The sequence below is a fragment of the Lolium perenne genome, chromosome 1 (assembly GCF_019359855.2).
Source record: "Lolium perenne isolate Kyuss_39 chromosome 1, Kyuss_2.0, whole genome shotgun sequence".
In the NCBI taxonomy this organism is placed as follows: Eukaryota; Viridiplantae; Streptophyta; class Magnoliopsida; order Poales; family Poaceae; genus Lolium; species Lolium perenne.
This window is the reverse complement of record NC_067244.2, coordinates 228,148,666-228,172,239: the sequence shown is the minus strand read 5'-3', so window position 1 is coordinate 228,172,239 and position 23,574 is coordinate 228,148,666. Positions and strand designations below refer to the sequence as shown.

At 45.8% G+C, this 23,574-nt stretch overlaps 2 protein-coding genes across 2 annotated transcripts; both read right to left on the bottom strand.

The window, feature by feature from the left end:
- Positions 1-7,512: 7,512 nt before the first annotated feature.
- Positions 7,513-8,473, bottom strand: LOC127327028 (uncharacterized). Its single transcript, XM_051353807.2, has one exon. The coding sequence runs from the start codon at positions 8,233-8,235 to the stop codon at positions 7,663-7,665; it is 573 nt and encodes a 190-aa protein (XP_051209767.1). The 5' UTR covers positions 8,236-8,473; the 3' UTR covers positions 7,513-7,662.
- Positions 8,474-9,732: 1,259 nt separating this feature from the next.
- On the bottom strand, positions 9,733-12,602 carry LOC127327048 (ras-related protein Rab7). Its single transcript, XM_051353834.2, has 7 exons — positions 12,424-12,602; positions 12,295-12,321; positions 12,078-12,177; positions 10,762-10,908; positions 10,604-10,684; positions 10,377-10,522; positions 9,733-10,068 (listed from the first exon to the last, which is right to left on the bottom strand). Exons 1-7 carry the CDS (start codon positions 12,474-12,476, stop codon positions 10,002-10,004), a joined length of 621 nt encoding a protein of 206 aa, XP_051209794.1. The 5' UTR covers positions 12,477-12,602; the 3' UTR covers positions 9,733-10,001.
- Positions 12,603-23,574: the final 10,972 nt, after the last annotated feature.

Here is a 23,574-nt window from a genome sequence, read left to right as displayed (position 1 = left end):
CACAAAGGGGTACCTCTATGCCGCCTGTACAAAGGTCTAAGGAGAAAGCTCGCATTGGATTTCTCGCTATTGATTATTCTTCAACTTAGACATCCATACCGGGACAACATAGACAACAGATAATGGACTCCTCTTTTATGCATAAGCATGTAACAACAATTAATAATTTTCTCATTTGAGATTGAGGATATATGTCCAAAACTGAAACTTCCACCATGGATCATGGCTTCAGTTAGCGGCCCAATGTTCTTCTCTAACAATATGCATGCTTAACCATAAGGTGGTAGATCGCTCTTACTTCAGACAAGACGAACATGCATAGCAACTCACATGAAATTCAACAAAGAGTAGTTGATGGCGTCCCCAGTGAACATGGTTATCGCACAACAAGCAACTTAATAAGAGATAAAGTGCATAAGTACATATTCAATACCACAATAGTTTTTAAGCTATTTGTCCCATGAGCTATATATTGTAAAGGTGAAGAATGGAATTTTAAAGGTAGCACTCAAGCAATTTACTTTGGAATGGCGGAAAATACCATGTAGTAGGTAGGTATGGTGGACACAAATGGCATAGTGGTTGGCTCAAGTATTTTGGATGCATGAGAAGTATTCCCTCTCGATACAAGGTTTAGGCTAGCAAGGCTTATTTGAAACAAACACAAGGATGAACCGGTGCAGCAAAACTCACATAAAAGACATATTGAAAACATTATAAGACTCTACACCGTCTTCCTTGTTGTTCAAACTCAATACTAGAAATTATCTAGACCTTAGAGAGACCAAATATGCAAACCAAATTTTAGCATGCTCCATGTATTTCTTCATTAATGGGTGCAAAGCATATGATGCAAGAGCTTAAACATGAGCACAACAATTGCCAAGTATCACATTACCCAAGACATTAATAGCAATTACTACATGTATCATTTTCCAATTCCAACCATATAACAATTTAACGAAGGAGAAACTTCGCCATGAATACTATGAGTAGAAACCAAGGACATACTTGTCCATATGCTACAGCGGAGCGTGTCTCTCTCCCATAAAGTGAATGCTAGGATCCATTTTATTCAAACAAAACAAAAACAAAAACAAACCGACGCTCCAAGCAAAGCACATAAGATGTGATGGAATAAAAATATAGTTTCAGGGGAGGAACCTGATAATGTTGTCGATGAAGAAGGGGATGCCTTGGGCATCCCCAAGCTTAGACGCTTGAGTCTTCTTAGAATATGCAGGGGTGAACCACCGGGGCATCCCCAAGCTTAGAGCTTTCACTCTCCTTGATCATGTTGCATCATACTCCTCTCTTGATCCTTGAAAACTTCCTCCACACCAAATTCGGAACAACTCATTAGAGGGTTAGTGCACAATAAAAATTAACATATTCAGAGGTGACACAATCATTCTTAACACTTCTGGACATTGCATAAAGCTACTGGACATTAACGGATCAAAGAAATTCATCCAACATAGCAAAAGAGGCAATGCGAAATAAAAGGCAGAATCTGTCAAAACAGAATAGTTCGTATTGACGAATTTTAAAATGGCACCAGACTTGCTCAAATGAAAATGCCCAAATTGAATGAAAGTTGCGTACATATCTGAGGATCACTCACGTAAATTGGCATAATTTTCTGAGTTACCTACAGGGGAAAACAGCCCAGATTCGTGACAGCAAAGAAATCTATTTCTGCGCAGTAATCCAAATCTAGTATGAACTTTTCTATCAACGGCTTAACTTGGCACAATAAAACACTAAACTAAGATAAGGAGAGGTTGCTACAGTAGTAAACAACTTCCAAGACACAAAATAAAAACAAAGTACTGTAGGTAAAAACATGGGTTGTCTCCCATAAGCGCTTTTCTTTAACGCCTTTCAGCTAGGCGCAGAAAGTGTGTATCAAGTATTATCAAGAGACGAAGTGTCAACATCATAATTTGTTCTAATAATAGAATCAAAAGGTAACTTCATTCTCTTTCTAGGGAAGTGTTCCATACCTTTCTTGAGAGGAAATTGATATTTAATATTACCTTCCTTCATATCAATGATAGCACCAACAAATTCAAGAAAAGGTCTTCCCAATATAATGGGACAAGATGCATTGCATTCAATATCCAAGACAACAAAATCAACGGGGACAAGGTTATTGTTAACGGTAATGCGAACATTATCAACTTTCCCCAAAGGTTTCTTTGTAGAATGATCAGCAAGATTAACATCCAAATAACAATTTTTCAATGTTGGCAAGTCAAGCATATTATAAATTTTCTTAGGCATAACAGAAATACTTGCACCAAGATCACATAAAGCATTACAATCAAAATCTTTAACCTTCATCTTAATGATGGGCTCCCAACCATCCTCTAGCTTTTTAGGAATAGAGGCTTCGCGCTCTAGTTTCTCTTCTCTAGCTTTTATGAGAGCATTTGTAATATGTTGCGTGAAAGCCAAATTTATAGCACTAGCATTAGGACTTTTAGCAAGTTTTTGCAAGAACTTTATAACTTCAGAGATGTGGCAATCATCAAAATTCAAACCATTATAATCTAAAGCAATGGGATCATCATCCCCAATGTTGGAAAAATTTCAGCAGCTTTATCACGATGATTTCAGCTTTAGCAGTTTTAGTAGTTTCTCGCGCTTTGCATTAGAAGTGGAAACATTGCTAACACCAATTCTTTTATTATTAATAGTAGGAGGTGCAGCAACATGTGTAGCATTAGCATTACTAGTGGTGGTAATGGTCCAAACTTTAGCTACATTCTTCTCTTTAGCTAGTTTTTCATTTTCTTCTCAATCCCACCTAGCACGCAGTTCAGCCATTAATCTTATATTCTCATTAATTCTAACTTGGATGGCATTTGCTGTAGTAACAATTTTGTTATGATGATTTTCATTAGGCAAAACTTTCGATTTCAAAAGATCAACATCAGCAGCAAGACTATCGACTTTAGAAGCAAGTATATCAATTTTCCAAAGCTTTTCTTCAACAGATTTGTTAAAAGCAGTTTGTGTACTAATAAATTCTTTAAGCATGGCTTCAAGTCCAGGGGGTGAACTCCTATTATTGTTGTAAGAATTCCCATAAGAATTACGATAGCCGTTGCCATTATTATAAGGATATGGCCTATAGTTGTTACTAGAATTGTTCCGGTAAGCATTGTTGTTGAAATTATTATTTTTAATGAAGTTCACATCAACATGTTCTTCTTGTGCAACCAATGAAGCTAATGGAACATTATTAGGATCAATATTAGTCCTATCATTCACAAGCATAGACATAATAGCATCAATCTTATCACTCAAGGAAGAGGTTTCTTCGACAGAATTTACCTTCTTACCTTGTGGAGCTCTTTCCGTGTGCCATTCAGAGTAGTTGATCATCATATTATCAAGAAGCTTTGTTGCTTCACCAAGAGTGATGGACATAAAGGTACCTCCAGCAGCTGAATCCAATAAATTCCGTGAAGAAAAATTTAGTCCTGCATAGAAGGTTTGGATGATCATCCAAGTAGTCAGTCCATGGGTTGGGCAATTTTTAACCAAAGATTTCATTCTTTCCCAAGCTTGAGCAACATGTTCAGTATCTAATTGTTTAAAATTTATTATACTACTCCTCAAAGATATAATTTTAGCAGGGGGATAATATCTACCAATAAAAGCATCATTGCATTTAGTCCATGAATCAATACTATTCTTAGGCAGAGATAGCAACCAATCTTTAGCTCTTCCTCTTAATGAGAAAGGGAACAATTTTAATTTTATAATGTTACCATCTACATCCTTATACTTTTGCATTTCACATAATTCAACAAAATTATTGAGATGGGCAGCAGCATCATCAGAACTAACACCAGAAAATTGCTCTCGCATAACAAGATTCAGTAAAGCAGGTTTAATTTCAAAGAATTCTGCTGTAGTAGCAGGTGGAGCAATATGTGTGCATAAGAAATCATTATTATTTGTGGTTGTGAAATCACACAACTTAGTATTTTCAGGGTTGGCCATTTTAGCAACAGTAAATAAAGCAAACTAGATAAAGTAAATGCAAGTAACTAATTTTTTTGTGTTTTCGATATAGCAAACAAGATAGCAAATAAAGTAAAACTAGCAACTAATTTTTTTGTATTTTGATTTAGTGCAGCAAACAAAGTAGTAAATAAAACTAAGCAAGACAAAAACAAAGTAAAGAGATTGAGAAGTGGAGACTCCCCTTGCAGCGTGTCTTGATCTCCCCGCAACGGCGCGAGAAAAAAGTCGCTTGATACGCGTTCAACACGCGTCCGTTGGGAACCCCAAGAGGAAGGTGTGATGCGTACAGCGGCAAGTTTCCCTCAGTATGAAACCAAGGTTATCGAACCAGTAGGAGCCAAGAAGCACGTTGAAGGTTGATGGCGGCGGGATGTAGTGCGGCGCAACACCAGGGATTCCGCCGCCAACGTGGAACTCGCACAACACAACCAAAATACTTTGCCCCAACGAAACAAAGGAGGTTGTCAATCTCACCGGCTTGCTGTAACAAAGGATTAACCGTATTGTGTGGAAGATGATTGTTTGCAGAAAACAGTAGAACAAGTATTGCAAGAGATTGTATTTCAAGAAAGAGAATTGGACCGGGGTCCACAGCTCACTAGAGGTGTCTCTCCCATAAGATAAACAGCATGTTGGGTGAACAAATTACAGTTGGGCAATTGACAAATAAAGAGGGCATGACCATGCACATACATATCATGATGAGTATAGTGAGATTTAATTGGGCATTACGACAAAGTACATAGACCGCCATCCAACTGCATCTATGCCTAAAAAGTCCACCTTCAGGTTATCATCCGAACCCCCTCCAGTATTAAGTTGCAAAGCAACAGACAATTACATTAAGTATGGTGCGTAATGTAATCAACAACTACATCCTTAGACATAGCATCAATGTTTTATCCCTAGTGGCAACAATACAACACAACCTTAGAACTTTCTCACACATCGTCCTGTGTCAATGCAGGCATGAACCCACTATCGAGCATAAATACTCCCTCTTGGAGTTACAAGCATCTACTTGGCCAGAGCATCTACTAGTAACGGAGAGCATGCAAGATCATAAACAACACATAGATATAACTTTGATAATCAACATAACAAGTATTCTCTATTCATCGGATCCCAACAAACGTAACATATAGAATTACAGATAGATGATCTTGATCATGTTAGGCAGCTCACAAGATCCGACAATGATAGCACAATGGGGAGAAGACAACCATCTAGCTACTGCTATGGACCCATAGTCCAGGGATAGACTACTCACACATCACTCCGGAGGCGACCATGGCGGCGTAGAGTCCTCCGGGAGATGAATCCCCTCTCCGGCAGGGTGCCGGAGGCGATCTCCTGGATCCCCCGAGATGGGATCGGCGGCGGCGTCTCTGGAAGGTTTTCCGTATCGTGGCTCTCGGTACTGGGGGTTTCGCGACGGAGGCTATTTGTAGGCGGAAGGGCAGGTCAAGAGGCGGCACGGGGGCCCCACACCACAGGGCCGCGCGGCCAAGGGGGGGGGGCACGCCGCCCTAGGGTGTGGCCCCCTCGTGGCCCCTCTTCGTCTCTTCTTCGGACTTCTGGAAGCTTCGTGGCAAAATAGGACCCTGGGCGTTGATTTCGTCCAATTCCGAGAATATTTCGTTACTAGGATTTCTGAAACCAAAAACAGCAGAAAAACAAAGAATCGGCACTTCGGCATCTTGTTAATAGGTTAGTTCCAGAAAATGCACGAATATGACATAAAGTGTGCATAAAACATGTAGATAACATCAATAATGTGGCATGGAACATAAGAAATTATCGATACGTCGGAGACGTATCAGAGCACCAGAAGGAGAATATGAGTTGGTCCACGAGGAGCCAGACTTGTCCGGAGGAGTTGGAGGCGTGGACTATGGGATAGTCTACGGAGCCGATGACACGGAGGTAGAGGAGTAGAGACATACCGTAGACATTGTAGAGCCGAGCAGCGTAGTGACTTACCTAAATAAGTTGTCGGGCTCTCATCATGTCTACTTTCTAGTTCAAGTTGTACTGATACTCAAGTAAGTTAAGTCTTAGGGTGTTCTCATCGAACCTGTGAGAATACCAAGTGGTTGGGAACCTTGTTTTGTAATAATAATGTGAAGTGTTATGACCTGGAATGTTTATGTTGTACCACTCTGAGGGATGTGATATTTGTGAAGAAGCCCCTTCATGAATGTCATATCAACGACTTGTATACTACAAAATACAGTAGTATGTTGGGTCACCGCAATAGTCGCGAGAGCTGTTGTGGCGGTGAAGGTTATCACGTCGTCGAGCAGCGGCTAGGGCGTTTCCCCTGGCCATGGTGGTGGCGGAGGTCGACCACATCGGCGCGTTCACCGGTGGCTGAGGCCTGGGGTCGAGTGGGGCTGAATCCCTAGATCTTGATTTTGGTGCCGACTGTCTGCCCATTCCCTCCTCGATGCGCGGTACGGTCAGATCTAGCGGAATATCCTCCATGATGTGCTTCCTTGTTCCTCGATGTTGGGCTTCCGCTGTGGGGTTCGAAGAGGCAGATCCAACAGGGCGCTAGTGGGTGGTATGGCGACTACTAGCTTGACTTGAATAAAGGTGTCGGCCCTAGGGTTCCAACTCGCGGCAAGATGATGATCTGACATATGCATGCCCCCATCGATCTGGCTAGAGTGTTGTGTTCCTAAAGGCTCCACCGACAAACTCCACTGGGCGATTTATGCCTGGAGATTGCGGGATCATGTGGGATTCGGTCGTTCACACTCGTGTTTTTTTTGCTCTGACCGTTGGTTTCTGAGAAGGAATGGTGCGAAGCTCTACTGGTTGTTGTCATCATGGGGCACGCTTTGTTATTCCATGGTGAAGTCAGCTGGAGAAGAATGTCATGGAAGACGAGATATGTGGACTACCAATGGTGGTTCTAGTTTTTGTGGCCATGCGGAATTGGCTTGGTGATTAGTGTCTTGGAGCAGTGGCATCGTAAGTGGGGGCGACGACATATGAGAAGTTCAAGGTCTTACCTTTTACGGTAAAAATCCAATGCATGGCCTTAATTGGTTGTGTCTGGCAATGACCTTGTTGAAGCCATTAATTGTTTTGTGAGCGAGGACATTTTTCAGGGTGAACACCTAAGATTTTTTATCAGACGACAACATCGCTTGCGCACTCTTTCCTTCATGGAGGCGTCGCTTTTGGAGAAGCCGTATTTTTGGTGATGTCTTGGTGGTGCTAGTGTTGCTGCTACAAGAAAGTGATCATTGTAGTGGGACTTTTCCTTTACTGTAATTCTTTTTTTTTGGCTTTCTGCATACGATATCTTTACGATACTAATATATACTCTTTATCGAAGAAAAAAACAACTGAAACGAGTTACTTACCCTTCTATCTAAACTATAGTTGCATTTTTCTCATGTGACTAAGAAAACCTCACGGGACTAAGATTTAAACGTGCTCACGATTTAAGGATGGCTCTTCTAACTTTGAGAATAATCCATAGGTCATTGCTATTGGCTGTAACATTTTGGTTATTTCTAGTCGCATTCGACGGTACTCGGTTCCCAAATGCATGCGTTTACTCTTCTGTAAGAAAAGAAAAGAAAGCGTGCACACAACCATGTACTCCTACATTCTGCCGTTGTGCAGGGCGGCCGAGATGGAGTCCAGGGTCCGGGTGATGAGCTCGGCGGACACGAGGAGCACCGTGGCCGGAACGCCGAGCAGAACCAGCGCCAGGACCCCCGCGCCGAGCCCCGGCCGCTCGCGCACCAGCAGCGCCAGCAGGACGCCGCCCGCCTCGCGCACGCCCGCGACGTAGCTCGCGTGGTGCCGCCGCTCCAGCTCCGTCCACTCGCCCGGGAGGAGGCCCTCGCCGTCGACGCCGCCGTTATCCTCATCCTCGTCCTCGTAGTCGTCGGGGTCGGACTCCGCCCTGACCTGGCGAATGCGCCGGCGCAGCGTGTCCATGCCCTCGTCGACCAGCCGGCCGTCCCACGGCGAGCCCGCGGGCTCCTCCCGCTCGCCGCCGCCTCCCGGCGCGAGGCAGAGGATCGCTCTGCTCCTCCCGCCGGCGCGACGGGTACCGAACCGCACCGTCGAGGCAGCGGTGGCGTCGGGAGACGCCAAGAACCTTTGGCGGCGACTGGAGAGCACGGCTCGCGCGCTCAGAGCGCCGTGGGCCACCGGCGCCATATGCATTGCTGATTCCTGTTACTGTACGATGGTCAATGGCACTCCCAAGCTGCGGCAAACCTGTGATCAAGAACGCATGCGCGCGCGCGAAGCTCAACTCAAAGTGCTGGCCTACGTAACGTCGATGTCTTCGCTGCGGACTTGGCGTGCCGGTTTATATACCGGCGAAGGCACCGACGGGTGGCGTGGCGTAGAGGGGAACTGTGCGCGTGCAAGCCGAATTTCCCGTGGAAGCCTAAGCCTATATGGAGGTTTGTAGGGGGCGAAGGGAAAACGTGCGGGCAATGGTTAGCTTGGCTTCGGAGCCAAGAACACGGCGGCGTCGCGTCGGCAATCACAGGTGCTGTTTGATGGGGTTCGCCTGTTTTTTTCTGTCGGGTTCAGGTGTGGCGTGTGCGGGCCGCGTCCGGCGCATACCGGTCCAGTACAGTGTGTGTGCCGACCGATGGCCTGTTTCCACTCTGTCTATCGGAAGCTTCCTCCTGCCGGCCGGCCCGCCGTTCAGCTCCATGGCGCAACGGACGACGGGATTATCGTCACAAGACGGTGCCAGGCAATTGCAGCGCAATTCTACCTGGATTTCCGTAGGATAAGTTGAGTCCAGATGAAATCCACACTTCGTCACAGGATGAGGACGATTTAGGAGTAGCGAATTTCATGACACGTTCTGGATACAATAAACGTGTTTAGAACAGCTGCTGTGACAACTGATGCCCGGAAATTTTATTATCCATGGGCGTATCTCTTCAGTTGTGAATTCCACATTTTAGCTCACCTGTTCATATTGCCCACATTTATTTAACAAAAAAAAAATCTACGGAAATACCTTAACTTGTTTCCCCCATCTTAGCATTTTTCTTTCCATTTTGTTAGATTGGACCGACGCTTATTGTTGATGTGGCGCAGCAACAATGTGTAATGCTCAGGCACCATCGTCGGCAATTATGTCCACCCTTCTCTTCCCCGTCTTTTGCATTTTTCATAGTCCTTGGGATACCCTTGAAGCTCGATCCTCACCGCTCACCCTGGACAACAAGCTTGTATTGTCTGTAAAATTTTATGAACATCTGAACTGGAAGTACAGATGACGGTGTCAAGCAACTGCACCGGAACTCCACCCATATTTCTAAGATGAGTCCAGGCAATTGCACCGGAGCTCCACCCGGATTTCTAAGGCGAGTCCAGATGGATTCCACGGTTATTATAGGATTATTATAGGATGATGATGACCACAGTTATTATAGGATTACTATAGGATGGTGATGAGTTGAGTGTTACATGACGCGCTTTGGAGAGAAAAACGTTGTTTAGAACAACTCTAGCCACTACTGATTTCCAGCTATTTTCATATCTGTTCCAACTATCTTTATTTTTTCTTCCATCAAGGGGGTCAAGCATGACACATACTTCCTGGTACCGTGTATATAATTCCTGTAAAATACCAGGAACCGCAGAACAGAGATTCCAGGAGAGGAACACACAACACAGATTTGACTCGGTACATAACAAATTCAGGTTTCTTTCACACAAAACCACAATGAAGGCACTGTAGTTTACACTTCCCTTATTTTGCTGACTGTATTCACAAGATATGACGCTACTGGTGATAAACTACACATCATCCACAAATTGACAGCTCAGAACAGATGCGTCAACCATTCCTTGGGTACTTTTGAGGTGATGATCGAAAAAGGTCACAAATGAAATACTGGTGTCATCATGGAGATACAGTAATGTCAAGAGGATAGAATGACAGTTGTGGTCCTCATGTTCTAACAGCATCCTGATGATCCCTGAGCCCGGTTGCCGCCCACCACATCCACGGTGTCCGGCATATACCTTCAAAAGTGCATTTACGTGAGATTATGAAATAAAAAGATAACTGATGTTAGTCCCAGAACTATCCAAAGATAAAAGTCCCCTACAAAAAATAGCACCTCATAAGGGAGGCGATCTATCTGCCTATAAAACTCTAAGAACCTAATGTCTATGTGAAACTAAAAAAGGAAATTAAAAGAACTATTGGTATTTCAAATATTATTCATCTTATTATTATGCTCTCTTATCTAATACAGTTTGTTATGTCATAAATGATATTCACTTGGCACTTTACTAAAGGATAGAAAAGTAAGAAAAACTGTGCTTACAACTCTTCCTCTGGTTCATTCTTCAGAGCATTCTTTACTATACACTGGAAAGCCTCTTCCACGTTTAATCCATCCTTGGCAGAAGTTTCAAAGTATGGGATGTTCCCTTTTGAGGCACACCATGCTTTCGCCTTCTTCTCAGAGACCTGGAATCAAAGGAATTTACTTATCTGCAGACAAACAGTTTATTGGGAAAGCAAAGACATAAAGCTAGTAGTGATAATTACCACACGGCTGTTTCCACCATCTATATCTACTTTGTTACCCAGTAGAACAAAAGGGAAGTTATCAGGGTCTGATGGGCTAGCCTGTGAAAGTAAACACCCAAGGTGAGACAGATATAACATGACTCTAGACTGTTGATGAATTATGAAAAACAATTCACCTGAATTAGAAATTCTTCGCGCCAGTTGTTCAGGTTATCAAACGATTTCATGGAATTAACATCATAAACTAGAACACAGCAATCTGCTCCACGGTAGAATGCAACACCTAGACTTTGAAACCTTTCCTGGCCAGCTGTATCCCATATCTACAAAGAATATATATGGTTAAGCGTCATAAGATACAGTGATTATCGAACACATTAGAGGAATGATACAGTGATTGTGCAAAACGTACAGTAACAGAGATACTAGTAAAGCCCAAAAGATAGATTTCTTATGTATCCACCCGCAATTGTGCTTTAACAGGAATCAATCAAAACACGTGGAAGTCAAGTAAAAAATGGTTTGTCATTTAAAATACCTGAATTAGCATTGAAACTACCACTTTCATGGTATAAAAACTGTAGTATCCAGTATTTTGTAGGATTTAATGGCTTAGGGCCAAACAATAACAAAAAACAATGCTTATGCTGTCAAAGGCCCAAAGGCTAGTTCTGACTTTGGGTATGAAATAAAAGACATGAGAATCTATGTAAAAGTCTACTTTAGTTCTGGTTTGATATGGCTCGTCTGTTAGTTTGTGGACTGTTAGTTGGCTTGGTGGAGGTTAACATTGCGCTCTGGTCCTTTGCTCAGTAGTTTGTCTTTGAAGCTGCTTAGTCTATGCTTGGTGTGTAGGCAAAATGAAGCAAGTCGGTCAGAAATCTAGTTTTTTTTTCTGTTTCTTTTACTTTTCTTTTGCCCCTGGGGGTGGTGAATCATAATTTTGATCCGTTATCTCTGATAGTGTAACCCGGAGCAGTTTTTTGCTTCGTATGGTGTGTGTGTGTGTGGGTGGGGGGGGGGGAGGCCCAAGGCTAGTTCAGAGTACCATCATGTGCCAAGATAAAGGAGTATAATACTTGCACGCTAGTGAATTTTCGAATCAAATTGACCATTCTAGTAAATGTTCTCTTGTAAAATTAGATGTTGCAATTATTTTCATTCAAACGAAAAACTATATGAGGGTCCACCGTATGATGCTTATGTAAACTAAATTTATTCATGCACCTAGGGTGAAACAAAATCAACAGGACAGCATGACATGTGAAAGTAAACTACATAAACAAAAACAGAACCAATCATGCAACATCAGCTATACAACAGATAGACGATGAAGAGGAAACATATTCTTCTGGTAATACGGGTTTAAACCATTGAGGAGCAGTACAGTAGCTGATGGAGATCACGCCGATTAGCAGTGGTGCTCACATGAATGAACTGAACTAATCACGGAGCATGATGAGGGCAAACGACCAGGGCAGGGAAACCTTACTTGTAGAGTGAAGAGCCTGTCCTCGAACTGCACCTCCTTGGTGAGGAAATCGGCGCCGATCGTGGCCTTGTACTGGTTGCTGAACTTCTTGTTGACATATCTGAATTAGATCAAAGCTCAAGGAAACACAAGCCGATACAGGTACAGTAGCAAACCCCATCTTAAAGAGAAAATAACTCGACGCAATTATCGCATCTATGCACGAATCTCAGGATACTGGTTCATCAAGGAGGTCTTCCCAACCCTAGATCGCAGGAAAACAAGTGGGGGAAAGTCAGCGACAAATCGAGAAAACGAGCTCCGCGGAAACCGCGCGGGGGGGAAGAGAGAGATCCGAAGTGCTCACCCGCTGTCGCCGAGGATGATGACCTTGAGGAGGGTGCGCCGGCGCGAGGCCATCGGGATCTAGCGTGCGGGGCGGCCGATCGCCGGAGGGGACTGGGGAGGGGAGAGGAGAGGCGAGACGAGACGAGACGAAAGAGCTGAGCTGGAAGGGGAGACGGAACAGCCTAGAGAGAGGGTCGTGAGGTGGCGACAACACGTTGGGCCACTGCGATCGGACGCGTGCAGCTTCTTCCGATTTGTTTACGAATCTTGGTGATGAACCCACCACACAAGTTTGTTCCTCACCTGAAAATTAGGATCAAAATTTGGTTGATTTGTCTTTCAACTGAATCCTCCGATTACTATCTTTTTGCTGCTGATAAACCTATTTTAACTTCTGGGAAAATAATATGTGCAAAAAACATTCTAACGTAGGACGCGACCGACTAGTTGTCCGCGACCAAGAATTGTAACTCATGTGCAACTCTCACAAATTGTGACAAAAACCCAACGTTACGAAGGTCGATAAAGGTCTAAGATGATTCTGGGGTTCCAAGAACAAAACCTTTTAGTTTGGCGGTTAAATTGACCTACTCGATTTGAGTGGGTGTTTATGCAAACACAGGTGCCATGTCAGGCGTTGATGATATCTAGTACAAAGAAAAGCGCTAATTTCAAAAGTGGATATCGTATAAAACGAGTGCGCACATGCAGTGAAACCAATCTCCTGGATCAATCTACCATAGGAGCGCATATGTCTCAGATCAATATTCCTGAGGCCTACCATGCTTAGCTAGTGTAGTTTTTTTTTTTTTTTTTTTTTGCATATGATGCATGGACTAGCATGATTGCCGTGCATGGATTGGTCTACCTACTGATAACATGCATAGTGTTGTGTATAAAACTGCTGAAAGAGAGGCAAGAGCCGATCACCTAAATAAGTAGAGTCCAGTGTTCATAGAAGTGATATAAATATTTTCATGTGCTCGATTAAATTCTATCTCACACTGAATTAATGTAAAAGATCCACTTTTATACTTATTTGGAGATATTTGTACTCCTCTGCTCCCCCAATGAGATACATGTGGCACATGCCACATGGTAAAAGGAAAAATAGTGTGTGCAATGAGGCACGCTAAAAAAATAAGCGAATCCGAGGTATCCATATCGACAACGCCCGGTAATGAATGAGTGGGCAGGCCACATGGGCCACAAACATTTTACTAGGCCCGTTACCGTTGTGGGGCTCCAAGCAAGGGTTGGATGTGATATTTCCCTTTAAACCTTAGAAAGATACCAACCCTCTCATTATCTAACATAATCTCCCGATCTAAATGCATTGCGGCGCCGACGCTCGTGGTGACCTCACTCTCTCACATCTATGTGGCGATGGTGTGCCCGGATTTGTAACAGAACGACATCGCCTCCTCCTGGTCATACATAAATATTGGGTCAACAAGCAGGTGGTCCGGGAGGAGAAAAAAAAGGAGAAAAAGGCATCACGAGACACACAAAAGAGGAGAGGGTAAGTCGGCCTTGGGACTACTATGTGTGGGAAGAGCGGTATATGGAGAGGATGAAGATAAGACCAACACTGGTGTGGATGGATCCTCTATCTTATGCCACCCCGATCTGCATGCGACATGGGCATATGAGATCCGAGATCGCCACGAGAGGAGTGCCGCTGAAAAATCCCCCGATTGAACCAGATGTTGACAACGCCGACTTTCGTCATACTATGAGGTATAAACTCTTGTGGTACATACAGACCATCGTACCGATGAACTTTCCACTGTTTCTTAGTGCAGTTAACATGTCACTATTTTTGTATACTTGGGGCCATTATTTTTTTGTATAGTTAACATACCCCTGTTAGTATAACGTTCATTTTGGTACTTTCTAATTGTTAGTATAGTGAACATACCATAGTTTTTGGTTTTTTCCAATGATGAAATAACCTATTCTAATGGGGTTTGGGGTATAAGAACATCTCCAGCCGCGTCCCCAAAGCGTCCCCAAAGGGATTTGGAGCGCGCCGGACCAAAAAACCGTTCCAGCCGCGTCCCCCCAAAGCCTATTTTTGTCCGGCGCCCCGAGCCCGTCCCCGTCCCACAGGGGACGCTCCGGGCACGCCAGACACAACGAAAAGCGAGGCGAACCGACGCGGGCCCGACGCGTCAGCGGCTCGGAAGCCTAAAACCCCGTCGCCTACCTTTGGTCAAGCGACGTTAATGGCGTTCCTGTTTTCCCAGGCGACGCAGGGACGCGTCTCGTCGTGCACGGCCACGTGGCCCTCCGCGTCGGCGTTATTGCGTGCAACCACCCGCTGCCGTCGCTGTTTAAAGACGCCCTGCAGTTCTCACCGCTCACAAACCATCTCGTCGCCGCCGCCTCCCCCCTCCCAGATCTTCTCCTCGCCGCTCCAAAAATGTCGAGCTCGTCCTCCCGCAAGATCGCCGCGGCGAACGGCTTCGGCCGCGGCAGCCTCACCGTGGCGGAGGCGTGGGCGCTGTACAACGCCCGGTATCCAGTCCCGTCGGACATGCGGCTGCCAAGCAGCGGCGACTGGAAGATGGCCATGAACGGCATTGGCGTTCCGCCACCGCCGAAGCCGCGCACGGACCAATGGAGGGACGCCATCAAGGCCCTTCGGGCTCAACTCACCGCCGAGGAGCGGTTGGATCCGACGTGGGCGGCCAACAACAACGACGCCTGGTGGACGATGTACTTCCAGGCGAAGTACGACGTCGAAATGCACAGCACCGACGGGCTTGTCGGCGGCCCCAATAGCTGGAACAAGGACGGCCGCGCCCTGTTCTGGGGCATTCCGGGGCGCACCCTCGAGAACGTCATCCGCGACATCCGCAACGGCGCTCCAAGGCTGGAGATGTCGTCGTCACCGCCGTCGTCTCCTCAATGGCAGCCGAGGAGGACGATGTACTCGTCCTCCTCGCACTCTTCTTCCTCAGGACCGGCGCGATCGACGCCGTCCTCGTCTTACCGGTCGGCGCCCTACACCGTCCCCAAACGGGAGGTGAAGGAGGAGCCGGCGACGCCCGTCAACACGAGGCGTGGTGGCAGCGGCAGCGGCAGCCGATGGCAGCAAGGGAGGCGCGGCGGCGCCCTCCTCATCCCGAAGCCGGAGGTGAAGGAGGAGCCGGAGGAAGCGTCGCAGGCGGCGCTGCTGGCGGAGTACGAGCGGCAGCAGCGGCTCATCGCCAGAAGCGACGACCCCGAGGACTGCCCAGGTCTGCGGGCGGCGTTCTTGGCGTCCATGAACGACAATGACGCCTGGAGGGGCGACCTCGACGTGGCGATCGCCATGTCCATCCGCGACTCCGGCAAGCCGCTGGTGGACCTCTCCGACGACGGCGAGGCGGGACCAAGCGGCTTGGTGAAGGACGAGCCCGTCGACGAACCCGTCGACGAGCGCGTCAAGGAGGAGGTCGTCACCGACGACATGTACAACTTCCAGCAGTACTACGACGCTTCCGGCCGCCGCAAGTGGTTCTAGATTAGGTTTAGTTTAAATTTAGTCAAATTTTGTTCGAATCTATATAATATATGGCAAGTTTGGATGAATCTCGCTTAAATTTAAAATTTACAAAATTTGGTTTGGGGACGCGACTGGGGAGCGACGTCCCCCAAACGCAGCACGAACAAAACACGTCCCCCAAACGCTCAATCCGGCGCGGTTTGGAAACGCTTTGGGGGACGCGGCTGGAGATGCTCTAAGCCTCATGATTTGTTTCCCAGTAACATTAAAGCCAAGCGTCAAACCTAGATCCTAAATCATGTTCAGATAACAGTTATATCAGAGGCTAGGCACGTTGTTGCCATCGATTGTTAGCGGTCATTTCTTATATAACTAGATGACACCCCGCGCTTTGCTGCGGCAACATGTTAAAAATGCATAAATAGGAGATAAAGAATGAAATTGATAATGAAAATGGAACATACGAGCTATGGATTTACATTTTAAAACAGCAAAAAAAGAAACATGTAACAAAAAAATATAGTATAAAATGTGATGAACCTCCCGGCGATAACTTTTTAATTTCCCTTACATTTTTGGTCAGTGTTGCTAATATAAGTTAACACAACTGTACACCCAAGCAATATTAGCAAGACAAGATGCAAGAAAAGGAATTGCCCTGGTACAGATCAAGTTTGCTTTAACCTGTCATATTTTGTTATCAATCTGGGCAGCCATCGTCCTCAAAATGTTCTTTAAAAAAAGGAAGAGAGACCCACGTAAGTTCTAGTATCAATGTGAGCCTTTGTAAGAACACGAATTATCAATTGTACCTTGCAAAACCTGTAATACACTATCCATATTTCCAAATGTAAGCTATGTTACCAATAGCTCAAAGGACTGAGACGTGTCCCTTAGAGAGTTGATTGATCTTGCCAAGTTATATAGAAGTAGTGACAGTTATCCTTTCAAAGATGTGTTAACAGTAAATGTCAGCAAAATAGTGGACCGAAGATGTACGTACAGCCAATCAATATAAACATGAATTGGGGTGGGGTTTTCCGGTTCGTACGCCTACAAGATACGGTTTCTTCTTTACAATAGATACATCAAATCAAAATGATAGTTAACTATCTTCTGTTTCCTATATGCATCCATAAGCTCAGTGCGTTTGAGTCCCTAGCTAGGCCATGAATTGAATTTGAGGATTGAACAACATACAGATAGAGTACCGAGCATGCACCAAATCTGGCAGAATGCTTCCTTCCCGATTCTGCCAAAAGGAATCCTGTACAACAATACAAATAATATATCATCAAGAAACAATGGCTTGGGTTTGATAATCATGCATCTCCCTTGCCGTCGGCCCTTGCAAAATCGGAGGAAGTCGGATGAAAAAAAATGACAGAAGATTGAGAATAGGCAAGGATTACTCGCCGACCATCAGGTTGGAGGCCGCTGGTCATCAGAATTGAGATCATCGCCATGCTAATCTAAATTGCCGAGAACTGAGTTCTAGCTCAGTGGCAAGGCAAGCGAGTGCGCAGCCAGCCCACCCGGGTTCGATTGCTCCATGCGCGGTAATTTCGCTGCAGGAGCGAATAAACCGGGAAAGTCTCATCCTACCTAACAACGTATAGCCAAGGGAGGGATCATTCTCCCGTTGGTCAACGTTTTCTAATCTAAATTGCCGTGTGGATGTTAGGAATGGGTTGGCTCAGGAATGGGTTGGCTCAGGACCAGTAAATTTAAAGGGCGGCGACGACCGCTTGGCTGCCCTCCGTCAGTTTCTTTCAGTTGTTGAAGACTTGAAGCCTCCATCAGTTTCTTTCAGCTGTTGAAGCCTCCATCAGTTTCTTTCAGCTGTTGAACCCTCCATCAGTTTCTTGTGCTTTATTACGGTGGACGGTTGTGGGGTGGAGCAGAGAAGACAATGTGGTGGATTATTGTTGTAAGTGGAACACAACTAATCTGAAATCCATCAATGCCTTTTGATTATTTGGGAAGCCGAGAAGAACATGATAATCAATGGAGAAGACCAAGTACACGTTGCATGGAGATGACAGGCTCAGCTTTTTTGGTGATGAAGCAGTGGATGACCTGGGCTTCTATTATAATAGATGACGTGGAGGGCTGCATGTTTGGACAAATAGGCAGGTGATGTGGCATAGCTGCATGTTAAGAGAATACCTTGTAGTGGGGTGCTCCTATTTAGAGATAAAAGATGACAGTGATGAACATACCTATTCCACGGATTTATTTTTTAGGTTAACTTAATATGTAGTTATTTCTTATTTCATCATTTTTGCGAGAAAGTTCGCCGATGGAATTGACAATCTTTTTTTTTTAACAGAAGAGGGGTCTGGAAGACCCCAATGGAGCTATATTGAGACACGTGGTGGGTATAATATTGCAAAGAGGCCCTTTACATCTTTTGCCCTAAAAACCAAACATTTGAAGATAAGGCCCCTAAATTTGCAGGAAACACCCTGAAAGAAGGATAGCAAACGCAATCAAGTCCGTCGGGAGCTCCTCCACTAGACGCCGGCGACCTCCAGGCTTTGCAGCCGAGATCAAAGAGGAGGTTGCTCGCATGCCCTTCTTCGGCGAGAGGATCCAACCGTCGGCAACACCTAGGACGCTAGGGACGCACCACTTGACTTCCTGAGTGTGGTGAGCTCCGACGATGGATCCAGAGGGCCTCCGCACAGGAGATTGAGAACGGGCCGCCCTTTCGGCCGATGATCACGGTGACGACCACGGTCGCCATGTGTTCCGCACAAGGAGAACTCCATGGGTGCCACCTCTAAATGACGACGATGAACGCACGCGTGCTCCCCTCCCTCGCCACCGAGGCCGGCCGAGAGGAGCAGCATGTTTAGATGGCCTCCGTTGCAGAGGAGGCGGAGACGCTTATTGAATGGGGGCCTCGCATCTGAGGAGATCTTCACCGACTCCCACCTCGGGAGCACAGGGAAGGTCCTCATCCACGATTGCCTGGTACCGCGTCGAAGCACCAGGGAAGAAGATGACCCCACAGCTGCTTCGAGAGGCCGTCATGCAAGCCTCCATCTCCCACCTTCCCTCACCTCCATGGCCTGCCAGAGGAGGAAAACAAAGCAGCACAACAGCAAGAATCCCAGAGCAGCAGCAGCGAAGATGGACCTTATTAACGGAGATCCCTGGGGTGAAATCTCTACCCGTCTCCGACCGCCGGAGCTCGACGAGGACGCTCCACCAACACATGCTACACCAGATCTGGCCCAACCGATCTAGTGACCTACTCCAAACTACCAGAAAGAACCAGAAAACCTAAAACTAGACCTAACAACTACTCCGGCGCCATCTCCTCTCCAACTCCGGCCGGCTACTCCGACGGAGAGGAGAAGGGAGAGGCCGGTGGGAGAGAGGAAGAGCTCAGGTACTGTAGAAGGCCGAGAGCTAGAAGGGGAGAATAAACAGCGAATTGATAATCATTCATAGTTGTACATTGACACCAAAAAGTAATAAAAAAAATACAAGTTGGTCTTTAGACACTAGCGCGAGTAAAAGGCGCACTGTCATACTCGCCCATTACACCTAGGCATTCTTCGGGCCAGGCCGGGTTTCAGGTCGGGCCTTAAAAAAGCCCGACCCTAAATTCTAGGGCTAGAGCTCGGCACGACCTGGACTCCGAGCTTAAAATTGGGCCCGAACCTGGCCCAAACAGAGGAAAGCTCGGCCCAACAAACCCGGCCCAAACTACGGTAAAATCACATTTTCCGCAAGCCCGAGCCCTGCCCAACGTTCAGGCTCTAAAATCTGGCCCGAACCCGGCCCAACATTCAAGCCTGACCCGGCCCGGCCTGGAATTTTTGGGCTGGGCCGGGCTGCCCATGCCCAGCTGTATCGCCCCTTCATCTCTAGAGCTAGGCAAAGCTTGGTGTACTAGGCAAACGGGAAATTGCCATGGTAATGCCCTAAAAGACGAGCATACGAAAATAAAGAAGCAATGTTCGTTAAAGATGGCATCCGTAAATTGTAAACCCAAACTTGAAACCCCGTCAACGGACACGAAAATGGTCTAAATCTACCTTTAATCCTTTTTTAATTTACTTAAGCATAGAATAGGGTGAATGCTACCACAACAGGAAGAACTAAAGGCATATTTTTCGATAAAGAGTATATATTAATATTACAGGGATACCAATTACATCCAGCCCTAATGGCATAAATGATGCACACAACCAAAAAAGAGTGAAGAGTTACAAAAAAGAAAAAGTTCCGCTACAGTGATCCATTTCTTGAAACAGCAACACTGACACCACCAAGACTACACCAGAAGATCAGCTTCTCCATAAACGACGCCTCCAGGAAGAAAACTGTCACAAACGCTGTCGTCACCCGATCATAGATCTTAGGTTTTCACCCTGAAGAAAGTGTCCTCACTCTTAAAATAATGCCTTCAACAAGAATATTGCGAGGCACAGCCAATTAAGGCAGGCCTTGGATTTTCACCCTGAAAGATAATACTCTGAACTTCTCCTGTTCAGTCGCCCCCCACATACAAGTCGTTGTTTCAAGCCACGAAGCACCAAGCCAATTCCGCATCACCACCAAGATCCGACCATCATTGCTATTCCACCGATCTTGGCTTTCATGATCTTCTCCACTAGCATCATGAAAGGAAAACGAGCTCCATGATATTAACAGCCAACGGAGCTTCGAAGCACTCCCTCTAAAACCAAACGGTCAGATAAGAAACATGGGCGCGCACGACCGAAACCACCCATTCCAGCAATCTTCAGGCATTATTCGCAAAATGAATTTCTCCTGCAGGGCCTTCCGGAACACGACAATCCATCCAGACTGATGGGAACACGCATCCGATAGATCTTCAACTTGGTGCGAGAAGAATCCGAGGAAGCCGCCTTTATTCAGATTGGACCCCAACGGCACCGACCATCCCGGGTTGGCCGAGGCAATGCCAGAGACGCTAGGCGAAGACAAACCCTCGCCTAAGAAGCGCCCTGCAGCCCAACAGCCGGCCCTCCACCGTCGACAGCCAAGATCACGGAGAGGCAAGCTGCCCCTGGCCAGACCGCCCCAGGGAAATCAACAGCAGCACACGCCCCAACAGGGCACCGCGCCGCCCTGTAGAGCCTCTGCCAGGTGCGCCGCGTGACAGCCTCAGCCCGCGAGGCCCCGATGGGGCCTAGATCGAGCCCTATCTACAGCGCCGCTGCCTCGGGCTCCGCCAGCCGCTCTCCGCCAATCCCCAGTTGCGCCCACCGCCCCTGCCTCGCCTCTAGGCATCCTCTCGGAGCCAGGACGTATCGGTCCAGGTCGCCTCGCGCCCGCCTGCCCGTGAGGAAGAACGCCCGCCACCACCTTCCTTGGGGCGCGCCATGGCTTTGCCGGCGGCCCGTCCAGCGGCGACAATGCGGGGGAGGAAGGGGAGAAGGACCTAGTGGCCGGCGGCTAGGGTTTCCACCGTGTCGCCGGAGGGAGGGCGACGCGGGGGCAGGACGGCTCGTCCCTTCCTAAGAAGTACAGGCATGTAGATGACAACTCACATAGAAGAAATATTATTTCCAAATGTAGCTTTAATATCCTCATATGTTGCTTTATGTACAAAGTATATAACTAGTGAGTGCATTCGTAAATGTCAAATAAGTAACATGTCTCTTCTAGAGAAAAAATATCATCTCTAAAGTTGTTAACCAACATTGGATGACCGTCGTGAAATATGTTCGCATGCCCCTAAAATATATGGAAATCTTTGCAGAAGCTCAAATCTAACTACGACACATCTCAATCATGTTTTCTCCTCTGTATATTTTGTTATTCCAAAGAGGGAATTACACAAAACCACAACGTCAGGGGTATGTATTACACAAAATCACAACTTTTGGATGTGTTCAGAAAAGCACAACTTTTGGACGTGTTTTAAAAAAACCACAACTTTTGGACTTGTTTGTAAAAAACCATAACCTCAAGACACTTGTTAGGCCAAACCACAACTTTTAGACTTGTTTCAGAAAACCGCAACTTTTAGACATGTTTTCATAAAACTACAACTTGTGGTTTTCTAAAAACAATTTTAAAAGTTATGGTTTTGAAAACAATTCTAAAAGTTGTAGTTTCATGTAATAAAAGTTCCCAGGTTTTGGTTTGGGTTTGGTTTTGTGCAATTACCTCTTTTCAATGATATGAATTTACTAACGCACATAGTAATCTAATTTGGAATGTGCAGCTAACCAAATGGTTTAATATTACATCTGTCCTTTGCCTAACTAAGATGTGCTCAAGTCAAAAACTAAAAGTAAAAAAGAAAGGTGTAGAGACCATCAGAAACTGTAAAGACACCAATGGTGATGGAGGACCAGTCCGAAGATTACATTGCCATCCATATTGGATAAAATTATCTCTCGCTGTCCAATTGTCCAAGCGATGTAGCACTGGTGGAAAAAAGGGCTTTGGTCGCGGTTGGCAACTGCCATTAGTCGCGGTGGCCCAACCGCGACCAAAGCAGCGCGACTAAAGGTTCCCTTTTAGTCGCGGTTCCTTACGAACCGCGACTAAAGGCCCGTCCACGTGGGCCGCAGGCGGCGCTGGGGCGGAGGACCTTTAGTCGCGGTTCTTCTGGCCAACCGCGACTAAAGGCCTCCGCAGGGTTTAGGGTTTTAGCCCCCCTCCCCCTAAATCTGGTTTCTTTTTAATTTGTATTGTTTTATTTCTTTTGGGTTTTAATTTTGAAGGAGTTTCACATATTCTACGGTACTGTATACATACATGCATATGAATGTACAATTTCAAACAAATTTGAAATTAGAACCAAAAGGAATTCAAGAGGAATATACAATATATATTCAATATCGGATGACCATATACAATATATATTCAATATCGGATGACCATATACAATTTTGAACAAGTTAGTTACAAATTCTGGTGCATATAAAGTTCTACGTCATCGTAATAGTGTTCTCCTCTAGGATCGATGACTTCCCTCGCCAACCATCCAGCTAGTTCCTCTTGAAGTGGTCGGAAGCGAGCTTCTGGACTAAGCGTCTTCCGGAGGTTATTCCTCAGGATGTTGTTCTCACACGTCTGGTCCCGCTCATTGCAGTATCTCCGGATCCTCTCACAAACATAGTATCCACATAGATTGGTCCCCGGTGGCTGAATATCCCCAGTCGTCGGCACTACCATTTTAAAATGTAGCTCCTTTTTGAATTCACCGACCTTGGTATCTACGAACCGTCTCCAAACCCTACGAGGCAAAGAAAATTAAATAAACAAGAGAGTTATTAATCAGTTACTTGATATTAGGAAATGATGAACGAAATAGGCCGATCGATATAGAGCGCAAATGAATGAAAATAATTACTTTTGCATCATTTTTCTCATGTCGCCCCAAAGCGCCGGATCCATATTCAGAGAGTCGTGGACGAGAACTGAGGAGGTCTGAACTTTAATTACCATAAGAATCCAGTGGAACCTGCGGACACGATACATGCACAACATGCATAACTCATCGATTAGCCACATACCATGCATGGAGTAAACAAAAGAGAATGTGCTCAAGACAGAAACACTCACCCAAAATGGTAAGGAAATAGAATATCACTTTTCTCGTTGCTGTTTTCTAATAAACCGCCACAGGTCATCCTCCACGTCGGCGGGGTGGTGTTCTAACACATGTGAATTAACGAT